This window comes from Theropithecus gelada, chromosome 8 (assembly GCF_003255815.1).
Source record: "Theropithecus gelada isolate Dixy chromosome 8, Tgel_1.0, whole genome shotgun sequence".
In the NCBI taxonomy this organism is placed as follows: Eukaryota; Metazoa; Chordata; class Mammalia; order Primates; family Cercopithecidae; genus Theropithecus; species Theropithecus gelada.
The window spans coordinates 98,681,906-98,693,488 of record NC_037676.1 but is presented as its reverse complement, the minus strand read 5'-3'; the positions used below and the strand labels follow the sequence as shown (position 1 = coordinate 98,693,488).

At 47.3% G+C, this 11,583-nt stretch overlaps 1 protein-coding gene across 2 annotated transcripts in view; it reads right to left on the bottom strand.

Annotated features, from left to right (window-relative positions):
- Positions 1 to 5,671: 5,671 nt before the first annotated feature.
- PTDSS1 (phosphatidylserine synthase 1) overlaps positions 5,672 to 11,583 on the bottom strand; it is a 70,683-nt gene continuing 64,771 nt past the window's right edge. For both annotated transcript variants that reach the window (XM_025394085.1, XM_025394084.1), the window contains 3 exons: positions 9,883 to 9,951; positions 9,110 to 9,179; positions 5,672 to 6,765 (listed from right to left, as the gene is read on the bottom strand). In XM_025394085.1, coding sequence (XP_025249870.1) covers positions 6,656 to 6,765; positions 9,110 to 9,179; positions 9,883 to 9,951 — 249 coding nt within the window. In that variant the 3' untranslated portion in view covers positions 5,672 to 6,655. The remainder of the gene's footprint in view (positions 6,766 to 9,109; positions 9,180 to 9,882; positions 9,952 to 11,583) is intronic.

Below are 11,583 nucleotides of genomic sequence, written 5' to 3'. Positions count from 1 at the left end.
CTCCACCGTCAGCATACTTAACTGACCACACCAAGAAAGACACGGCCCTATTCACTTTCATAGATGCTGCGGCAGGCGTGGGCTGTTATAATAGGAGTTTGGGAACTTTGGGCTCTGGGTGTTTTTTCAGCTTTCACCCATCATTTTGAACTGGGACGAGGGAGGGTTTAAGGGGGAAAATGCTGAACACCAGCACAGCAATACCACACATTGGCTTCTGTGGTCTGAGAACAGCAGCAGGAATTCACGCGGTGATTGGCGGCTCTTTCCCACCTCAGCAAAGCGCGGGGCTGCTGCTGCCCAGGGTGTGAAATCTAAGCCAGGCGCTGACCCACCGCTGGAATGGAAACTCAAACCTGCACAGCCTCTTTGCTTTGTGGCTGTCTTTCTTGCTCGTGGCGGCAATCAGAAGTCTGATCCCAGTTAGGGAGCAGAGCCTTGACTGATGAGAGAGATGGGAAGAGAATTTCAAAAATCTTATACGAAAACCCCCTCCTAGAAAGTTAAGGTGGGGTGGGAGGAGGTTGCTAAGTGAGAACATTGGGGGTTATTTTGGGGTGGAGAGACACCAGATCACCAAGGTAGTAAGTATGGAAATGTCACTGTCACCTACCATCCCATCCCCCTCCATGAAGAGTGGCATTTCAAAGTATTTGACCAGTGAGTCATCAGAAAAATGCTATTTTTTCATTTTGGAAAAACACTGTATCACAGCAGGACATTTTGCTGTTATCTGTTCTCCCAAGAAATACAGTGGTGGGGGAGGACCCAACCCCTTAGAAATTAAAGCCATATGCATACCATATTAAAAAAATAACCCACCCAGGCCATTCCATTAGTGCTGACCATAGGAATTCAGTATTTATAATTTACATTCTTTCCCATACTTTGCTGTTTTTCAGACGTGAAAAGTAGAGGTTTATGGCCTCATCAGATTGTAAATCACATTCCTGAGGGCAGAGGGAGCTGCTACAGGGGAGAGAAATTGCCTTCCAACAGTTTGCAGAATGCGTCAAAACACTGGGAAAGAACCCACGTGGAATATGGGGACCCTGTTCAAGGGTGGCATCTCGACTGACTTCAGGCCACAGAAACACAGGGATGTCGAGGCCGGAGTCTGTCTACTCACAGGACACAAAAGACAATGAAGGCCAACACCAGTTATTCCGTCCATAGAGCACGCAACCAGCCAACCACCCCCAGAGTCATCTGAAGAGTGGCTTGGAGGTGTGGCCATCTCTAATCACGCAAGCACCTGACATCTGAGTCTCCTTCCAAGGAGGAGGAGCAAAGGTGTGGCGGTCACCAGGAAACTAGCTCCTTGCCATCCATTTGCCAGCTCTGGGGCCAGTGAGGATCTATGGGGCTGTGGTCTGCTGATGGGAGTAAGACATGTGCACAAGAATCCAGGGGAAGAGCCTGGCACAGAGCCTCCGGCTGTGTTGCTCTGGTGGCTCCCCCTCCGGCCCCTCCTGGCCATGTGCTCTGTGTGCAAGCTTGTGTTACTACGGCTGGGCTGCTGGGAGGATTCAGGGATGAGAGGGAAGGGGTGCGGAGAGCCCCACACAGGGGTGTTTTGAAGGCTCCAATCCTCTGAATGCCTCTGTCTGGAAGTCATGTTAGTAGTGGCCCTAGTGAACTCTTATTCCCCTGCTCCTGGTCTGGATTTCATCCACTCTAAGAGAGGTGGAGGATCCCTAACATTTTGAAAGCTGAAGATCTTTCTTAAGCCTTTCCCACGCTGCACTCATAAAATACCTAATCAGTCCATGACATATGCAGTTGGAGAGATGAGAATGAGCCCAAACAGCCCTTTGTCGGGCGAGTGGGAACAGTCAGGCTTACAGCCCAGATTTCCAGTATGGATTGTTACATAAACCTTGCCTGTAATTTGACTCTCTAATGAAAGCTATTGTGTGTATACTTCAGATACGAAAATGAAGTATTTTGGTTTTTTTAGTCTCAAATGTTAGAAAACCAATTTTCTTTTAAAGACAGACAAACTTCATTTCCTGTGGTTTGTAAAGCCACAAGAGTCTCCTTTACTCAGCATCCAGAAAGGGGCCACACCCTACGCTGGAACACCAGGCTCTGACGCCCCGGGATGACTGCACCGAGGGGCAGGAGGTCACAGCTCTGAGCAAATCTTCCTGCCACCGCAGGGCACTGTCGGTGCCCACAGTTTGCAGACCCTGGCCAGGGTGATGTCTTGAGCATTCCAGTACCAAAGAAAAACCAGCAATTAACTCCTGGGCACAAGAAGTACAAGCGTGAGCCCAGATCACTTAAAGAGGCTGGGTGGTTGGTCGCATCAGCTGTGAAAGCAAAACCCTTGGGTAAATTCTATGTTCTGAATGATGTTACTGTCCTCACTGGGGTTACGAGAGGGGAAGGGATCTGCCAACACCCTTCTCCTCTCTGTCCAAGAGGACAACAATGCTGCGGCTTAGGAGTCCCTTTTACCAGGAAAGCAGGCAGGAAGCTTGCTGTCACCTGCCTCCCCAGCCGGGTGTACTGAATATGGAGGTAGAGACCAGGCTTCAACCAGAGTATTATGAGTATCAGAGTATTATTACAAGGGATAAATTCAGCTTAGCCCTGTGAGGCCTTGGAGGTACTTGGCCCTGTTGCAAACCCTCGAACACTGTTAGACTGTGACAGTGAATATCTCTTTGCAGGAAAAGCAGCTTCAAAATTCCACCTAACAAGCTGCAGGAAAGGGGATATCAGAGTAGACCAAGTCACAGATGAACTTTCTGAAATGGACTAAAGGCATTTTTTAGTGAACATGGAAGAAAAGGAAGATTTTTACAATTCAGCATTCCTACAAACTAAAAAAAGTTCACATCCAACTGTTTTTTCCCCTCTTTGGTAGACATCAATGAAATAATTCCTTTAAATTCACAGAAGATAGCAAAATTGAAAAACCATATTTATTTAATGCATCAAATACCAAAGTTCAATTAAGGAAACTATTGCAATCTTCACCTGAGATAGGCCCATCATCAGGTTAGAATAAAGTGTGATAAGGGAAATGCTATAAAAACCTCTATGGCATAGTAACATGACTGCAGCCCACCAGTCTCAGCCATTACTGATACTGACCCTTGCAAAGAACCAAATCTCTGATATAATCCTGGGAATGTGCACACGCATGTGAAGGAAAGAGGAGTACTATGTAATGGAACACTGACAGACAGACGTCTTAGTTCTCCTTACAGTTTTTTTTTTTTTTTTTTTTTTTTTATAGTCTCGCCCATCGCTCAGGTTGGAGAGTGCAGTGGCACGATCTCGGCTCACTGGAACCTCCGCCTCCCGGGTTCAAGCAATTCTTCTGTCTCCGTCTTCCGAGTAGCTGGGACTACAGGCGCCCGCCACCACGCTAGCTAATTTCTGTATTTTCAGTAGAGATGGGGTTTCACCATATTGGTCAGGCTCAAACTCCTGACCTCAGGCGATCCACCCACCTCAGCCTCCCAAAGTGTTGGGATTACAGATGTGAGTCCCGCGCCCGGCCAGCTCTCCTTACATCTTGATTTCAATCCTATAAATGGGAAATGGTATGGAGCACTATCTAGTCTACTGTGGGAATTCTAGTTGTCATAACAATAAGAACCACATAAACAACGCCCACCTGGTAAACATTAGGGCCCAGGAACTCTGTGGCAGTCACTGAGCACATTCCAGAGAGTGTGCATGTTAACCCCCCAACCCCGTATTTAAAGGGCTAGCTTCAGTCTGGCTGCCCATGGTTACATTTTTTCTTCCCCACCTTGTGTTCAGCCTCCCCTTCTGTGTTCAACCTCCTCCACTTCTCAATGACCCCAAGGGCCTCTGTAAGTGCAGGATTCTACCCAAAACCTTCCCAATTCCAAAGGGTGGGCCTTGGCATAAAGAGGCATCACTCCAGGGTGCTACACGGTAGCTTCTGAGAGAAGACCAAGAAGGCTGAACCTGTGTATTTGGGAAAGAATTTTATTTTCTCCTGGGTGCGCACCTTAGGAGTTTACTGTAAAAGCAGAGTCCTAGTGAAAATAAGACTGGCATTGATAGGATGTCTTAATCATCGAAATGCTTAACAGGTCCATGAAACATCCTAGCATTGCGGTGAGAGTGGTTTGGCCAAGGTTTCTATGAATGGTGAAAACAGACACAAGAAATGTGGGAAGAAGCTTTGGGAAGACCAAAGATGAAAAAAAGGGAAAATAACCTAACACTCAATGCAATGCTACTTAAGGAAAAACACGTAAACCGTCCTTCATGCTTTCGGTCCAAAACAATGTTGTCTCTTAAGAGGGAGGTTTGCAAACAGAGGACATGAGATCATTTACAATCAAATCATTTCAGATATTGAATGATGATTCTGAAATATACATTCTATTTCCATCAATGTGAGGTCCATTTCCATAAAAATGGTGAAAAAAGTAGACCAAACCCAGCAGTATGGCTTCTAAAAGGAATGGCAGCTGTGGTTCTGGCCAGCCATGGAAAGCACTGGTTTTGTAAGTACTATAGTAAAGAGCTCTTACTGAAGGGAAATAGAAAGTTTCAACTCAAAGAAAGGGCATGGAAAGCATCTGAGGACTTTCCTGGCTGTTTCTTACAAAGCCATGGAGAAAAAATTGTCTCCTGTGCACCCTGCTCTTCACAACGCCACAGTAAAGTCGAATTCACCACCTGCGAAACAGCTGCCTCCTGTAGGCTGGCCACGGAGGAAGCACACATGCTCCATCAGTTGGGCCAAGGCTACAGTCAGACGAGTATGAAAGTGTCAGGCCCAGCGCTCCTGGAAAGTGAACCCGGAAACACTCAGTGAGGCACCACAGGCACGAGAAAGAAGAGACAGGTGTCCAATGGGCACAAGTATGTCATGCTTAGAGATACACAACACAGGATGAAACAAAAGACATTTATTTGCAAAGTACGATCATGTTTAAATTGTACCTATGTTTAAAAATGGCCTCTTTGATTGGTTATAAAAGTGCAGGCAGGTTTTATAAAACACACACTTTGCCTCTCTTCTATCCTTTTGTGGGAAGCAGGCGGATGCTGGCTGGAGGACATTTAAGAGCTTGGAGCTGAGGCTCATCACAGCCAAACCCCTCACTTGCCAAGGGAGCGGAGCTGCCACTGACGCTTCTCCACTCCCGCAGAATCTCCTATTGAGCCCTGGGCCCCCCGAGGACAGGATGTGACCCTGGCTGGCATGATTCATTCAACCCCTTCATCTCAGAATTCTTTTGCAGAAAAAGAAAAACATGACACTTCTATGGTTAAAGATTTCCTTAAAGAAGAAGAGACATCGAAACGAACCTTTGTGCTCTGTGAAATGAGGGAACAAAAGAGATTACTTTCAGTGAGTTGGTATCTGTAAGCTAATCAACTGGGTACTGGCCTCTTGTTAGAGGGAAAAAAAAATCCAACTTGGAAACCATTACCACAGGAAAAAACAATGACTATGTTGTTCATTTCCTGTTGGTCACTTGGCAAGTCTAAGAAGTAGGACATATATATCCATAAGCCCTTTAAAATACACATCTTTTCTTTTTTCTTCTCACTATATAAAACACATATATACTGTCCTAAAGTCACTTGAAAAACACACTGACTGCTTACAATCCATGGAAGATACCAGTAGGATGCAAGAAAATGAGCATTTTACAGACAGACCTTTGATAGGCTTTAACGTGAATTGTTTTATTTAAAACAGGGATCCATCAGAGGTGGTGAACTATCAGGGTCAAGGTTCTAGAGCATGGTACAGATGAAAGGTAATACTCACCAGCACCTCACATGGGACTCAGTGACAATGTCAGCAACACACCATGGAAGGAGAACAAACCCGATGTAAAAGGCACCTGGCTGGGCAGAAGCTGTGGTGTTCACTGCCTCTCCAGCAGGTTTGCTTTTGTGCACTGTGGGTAAGTCCGGATGAATAACATTGGGAAGGGAATAATCGGAAGCAAGGCTCCTATGCAGGCAGCTACCCTCTCCTGATTGGCGTACACTCGCCATGTGGTGGAAGGTCTTACAGGAGACTGAGGTTACCAAACAGGAATGCAACACCTCTCTCCCTTTTCTGCTCTAGAAGGAAGGGGAACCCTTCCCCCAGTGTCAATTTCAGCAGCGGCTTCTAAAGGCTGTTAAAAAGCATCCTAACTTAAAAACAAATAACAACAGTAACCAAATAAAAGACAGAAAAGTGGCCTGAACTTAAATCAATCAATGGAAAGGTAGATTCGTAAAAATAAAATAAAAACTGGCGACCAGTCCATTAACCATGGGGTTAATGCCTTGTCTGAAGAAAGATGTTTATGCTGCATCCACGATACAGCAGGCGAGGAGCTGCTGTTGGCAACTGGTAAGGAATAGCTACCGTTTCCCTCCAACACACCGCACTGCTACCGGTGACCGCATGCCAAGTGCTGAAGTTAGAAGAGACCCCACGTTGGCAAAGGCCCCCAGGCGATGAGCTGCCTGACGCGGCCAGGTCTGTGGGAAACAAGACTTACGATCTCAAATAATGACCCCCAAGTGCCCTCGCCTCTTCCTGCTTGCCCTGTGCGCCTCGACCTCCTCACAGGGAGATCCAAATGAGTTCCGTTTCCCTCTCAGTTCTAGGCACTCTGGAACATCTTTGATTAACCAGGGTTTTTCATTTCTTTCCAACGCCATTGGTGACTTTTGACTTGGAATGCCGATTCCTTCTCCTGGAAGAATGGCTTTCGTTGTTGCTTGCGTGCTTGGGTGGGCTGTCTTCAGAACCTGGCCAAAGGAATCAGAGCACACCGTCACCCTGGGCTCTGGAGACTGGTGGCTGTCCCTTTCCAGACCGTCCTAGGCTTCCCGGGGAACAGGTTCTTCCCTGATACGTGCACTCCCCCTAGTGGCCTCATTCGTAAATGAAGGCGAGGCTCTCCAAGAACTAGTACTGAAGGAGCACACGCCCGGCACAGGGTTCAACGCAACAGCCCCCCAAAGTCTGGGTGGTTCCTGAAGCGTGTGTACATCTGCCCTGTGTGTGATGGACATGGTCATGATGGTGAGGACCAGAAGTGAGAGCACAAGTGAAACGGAAGCCCGAACGAGGGGCAATTAGAACACACACCATGCGGTGCCCATCCTGCCTTGTAACCAAGGGTTTCCATCCCTTCACCTGCTCCACACCACCTTCTAAAACCGACGTCGGGAAAGATTCTTGACACTATAAAATCAGAGCTATTTCACGCCCTCTACCACTTGATCTGGAGAACATCTTTACAATTCAGGCCCCTGCTGCCCATGAGGGAGGGCACTGGGCAGCCTCTGCCCTCCGGCTGAGCCTGTGGTCAGTCCCTGCTTGGCCTAGAGGCCAAGTCGAAGGGTTGGTTCTCTGCCCCAGGGCTCTGATCCAGCCCCATAGGAAATCGCCACCTGAGGCTGCCAGCAAAGAAAAAGTTACCAGAGTTACTGTCTCCACTGTAAGTAGCATTTGGCTTAGACTAAGAGATTCTTTCCCCACTCAGAAGACTTCTGTTTTTGTTTGTTTTCTTTTTTTATTATTCCATCTAGTAAATACATCTCTACTACTGCTTAATTCTTTTCAGTGGAGATCCTGTGAGTGCCAAGGTTGTTTGTAAGGGCATGGTTCTAAATAAGATACCTGGGGAGCTCCTCTGCCCATCTCTATCAGATTTCACAACGGGTCGCTCACTGATCAATTCCGTGATTCAGGAGAAATTCCCCAAAAGGGCGGCCAGCAACTCAGCAGAGTGTATGCTAGTATCTCCCCTGGGAGATCTTTAATGAGCCTGATGCCAAAAGAACTTTGGAGAATGACTGCAACAGAGCGCTTTCTTCTCCACTGGCCCACCGTTTCTCTGAGCAATTTTGTGAACTAAAATTCAGTCTTTAGTATTTGTAATTTTCTTGCCTCAGCCAAGCTTCCCAATCAGCTTATAAGGATTGACAAGGAATTACTGTCCAATGAAGTCACCTCAATGTCATTATTCTACAAGTCTAATTCTTTGAAATAACCAGGTGGCCCCAAATCTTCCCAAAGCGATCCTTAGAGGCCAGTGGAGGCTCCCTAACTACACGACTGAAATCTCTTACACTGCTCTGCTCTGCCTCTTGAATAAATGCCATTAAAATGATCCCCCTTTTGAAAGCCTTTTCCTTCTGATACACAATTCTTTTTTTGTTTGTTTGTTTTTGTTTTTGTTTAAGAGACAGGGTCTTGTTCTGTCTTCCAGGTGGGAGTGCAGTGGTGCAAGCACAGCTCACTGCAGCCTCGAATTCCTGGGCTCAAGTGACCCTCCTATCTCCGACTCCTGAGTAGCTGTAACTACAGGCATGTGCCACCACATCTGGCTAATTTTTTAAGCTTTTTGTAGAGACAGGGTCTTGCTCTGTTGCACACGCTGGTCTCAAATACCTGGCCTCAAATGATCCTGCCATGGCCTCCCAAAGTGCTGGGGTTACAGGCATGAGCCACTGTGCCTGGCCGGATATACAGTTCTTCCTGTTCACTCATGATGAAAGCCAAGAGAACGTTCCCATCAGGGTGCTTGAAACAGTGTGGGGCCCTCACGAAGGGCAGAGCTACATGGAGCCTCTTCTTACAAACCAAGTTTTTCACTCAGATCCTGTGAGCATTTTGCACGTTTCTTTTTCTTTTTTCTTTTCTTTTCTTTTTTTTGAGACAGAGTCTCACTCTGCTGCCCAGGCTGGAGTGCAGTGGCATGATCTCAGCTCACGGCAACCTCCGCCTTCTGGGTTCAGGCAATTCTCCTGGCTCAGCCTCCTGAGTAGCTGGGACTACAGGCGCCCGCCACCACACCCAGCTAATTTCTGTATTTTTTGTAGAGACAGGGTGTCACCATGTTGGTCAGGCTGATCTCGAACTCCTGACCTCAAATGATCCACCCGCCTCAGCCTCCCAAAGTGTTAGGATTACAGGCGTGAGCCACCATGCCCGGCCATTGCATGCTTCTTAATAAGTGACAGGAGACATTCGACGGGTAGGCCTGAGACCCTTGAAGGCTTATATCATCTCCACTTAAAGAATAAGTAATAGTTCCACATCTCAAGGACCCAGTAAAATTTTAAACAACGAACAAGAAGATACCTTTTGTCCCTTTCCTGTGATGCCAGGAGATCTCTGGACTGTAGGTGCCATCCTCACACTCTGAGTAGGTCTAGGGAGAGAGACAGGCTTAGTGCAGGAATTTCAGGAACTCCCTGGGAGAAGTGGCAGAGTAAAAGGCGAGCACGCTGCGTCCCTGCCTCTCCCAGGCTGGGATCATCACTGGCAAGTGACAGAACCTCCCTGTGCTTATGTTTCTTGGCTATAAAAACCAGGTTCTTTCCTCTCCCGGGTGATGCAGAATCAGTCTTCCACAACATGCCTTAAGTTCTTTAGACTGAAGGTGTAAGTAAAGGATGAAATTGTTATTTTTACTGAAAAAAAATATTACTGTCTACCAGACTGCCATCGTGTCTTAAAGTCACTCATGTCTATTTTCTGTTGTGTCCTCATATCTACTAAATGAAGGTCAGGGCAAGCGTTTGCCCAGAAGGGCCATAGGCCAGAACACAGGAAGAGGCCTCCACACAGTTCAAGAGCTGGGGAGAAAACCCAGCTTCCAAAAGCCAGTCCACGGCTTTCCTTCACTTTTTTTTTCCCTCCAAACAAACATAACATTTTTTTATCTAACAAAAGTTAGATAAAAATATTGATCTACTGAACAGAGCAGTCACAAGCAGGGCCAGCAACTGCTAGGGAATGAGTTACGACATGCAGTCTCTGCAGTGGCAGGACTGGAGGCCCTGACCTCAGTGTTCGCCTCGCCATATCCTTACAGGCATGTGCTCTGAGCTAACCTGCCTCTCCTTCCATACCTTTTCTCGGTGACCATAGTGTTCTGCATACCAAATCATGCCGTACAGACAGAGGAAAGTGGTGAAAGCCTGGAAGAGAAAAACAAATGACACTGCACAAAAAAATTCAATTGCCCAGAACTTCGGGGTTTCAATGGGAATTAATGAAGGATGGCTCAATGCATTGCTGCCGTCTGGACGCAGGTTACAAAACGGCTGGACATGGCAGAGATCAGACCTCAAGGGGAGGGTGCACACCCAAAGCTTCTGACAACAAGGGTTATGATGAGACCACAGTTACTACCTGGGATTCTACTATCAGAAACCAAGAAAGACCATTTTCAGATGTGGGATATGGTGGGATGCGTTTTCTTGATAGCTTTGCGGGTTCTGTTGAAGACGACATAGAGGATTCTATGTTCTAGTTCTGATTTTCAGGGCCCATTCTCTCCCGGTTTCCCCATCACATGAGAGCGCTAAGAGGACTCAGTGTGTCAGCTTCTAGGGGGAAGAGGTCACAATGGCCCCTGAGGGCCCAAGGACAAACACTCCGGGGGCAGAGGGTGGGGAGCTCAGTGGGACAGGGCTGCCCTTGCTTTTCCAGGCTTTTGAGTGTCAGTGACCCTACTCTGACCCCAGTTTTTGTTTTTCTTGGTTATATGGATAGGAAAATAAAGAGAAAATAAAGATGCTCTGTAAGGCCCTGAGTGGAATGAGGAGGGTGTGGCCTGTGGGTGCCCAGAGGCAGGGACAACCTCTACTCCACACTTGCCCCACCCACTTGGCCTGCCCCCACACCCCAAATTATACCCTAATTTAAGGAAAGAAAAGCATAGACAAGAATCCAAAGCTTCAAAACATGTCAAAAAAATCAAAGCTTGGGAAAAGTCTCCGGCTGCCTAGACTGCATACCAAAGGCAGAAGGGAGGGAGGGCGAGCAGGGACAGCAGGGCCATGAATCTCCCCGGCCTCACCTTCCCCACTTTAAGCAAAGCAACCAGAACAAAACAAGCAACTGCCTGTTCCTTCCAAATTCCTCGCTCTAGAAACCCATTCACATCAAGCCATCCCGGTGTTGAGCCTCCATCTCTACCCCTGCATTTCCTGTGGACACCTGGGCACCTGTCATTTTCCTGGACCCCTATCATCTTGCACCAACTGTGAGGACAGCTGTGAGAGCATGGAGGGACCTTCTCAAGGAAATAATTTTAGTTCTAAGAATCATAACTTTAGATCCAAAAGGTCACCTCAGAGACCATTAACTTCATTGCCTCTCATTTTCCAGAAGAAGAACGAAAGCTCAGAGAGGTGAACATTGGAGCTGGAACTCAGGTCTCTTGAGACCCCCGGATCTGAGTTTAAGGGATGGCTATTGATACAAATATTGACTTTATGCCTATATAGCTTTATTTCTCCATCCATGTATCCATCTCTGAGGACGAAAAGCATCATGGGAACAGCGAACAGCAGCAACTTCCCCTCTTCACGGCCACAGTCTGGTGGTAGGGTGGGAAGGCAGGGGCTGTGAATTCTCATCATGGCAGCTTGCAGTCTAGCTTTGGCCCAGTTCCTTTATCAGTGACATTTCCTGGTAGCTGCTGGATACACAGTGCCATCTTAGCTCCAAAAAACAAAGGAGAGCAACACTCCGGCTAGCCATCCTCTTCCGTGCCAGTTACGTGGAAGCAGGAACAGTGGCAGCGTGGAGAGAGAATGAGAAGC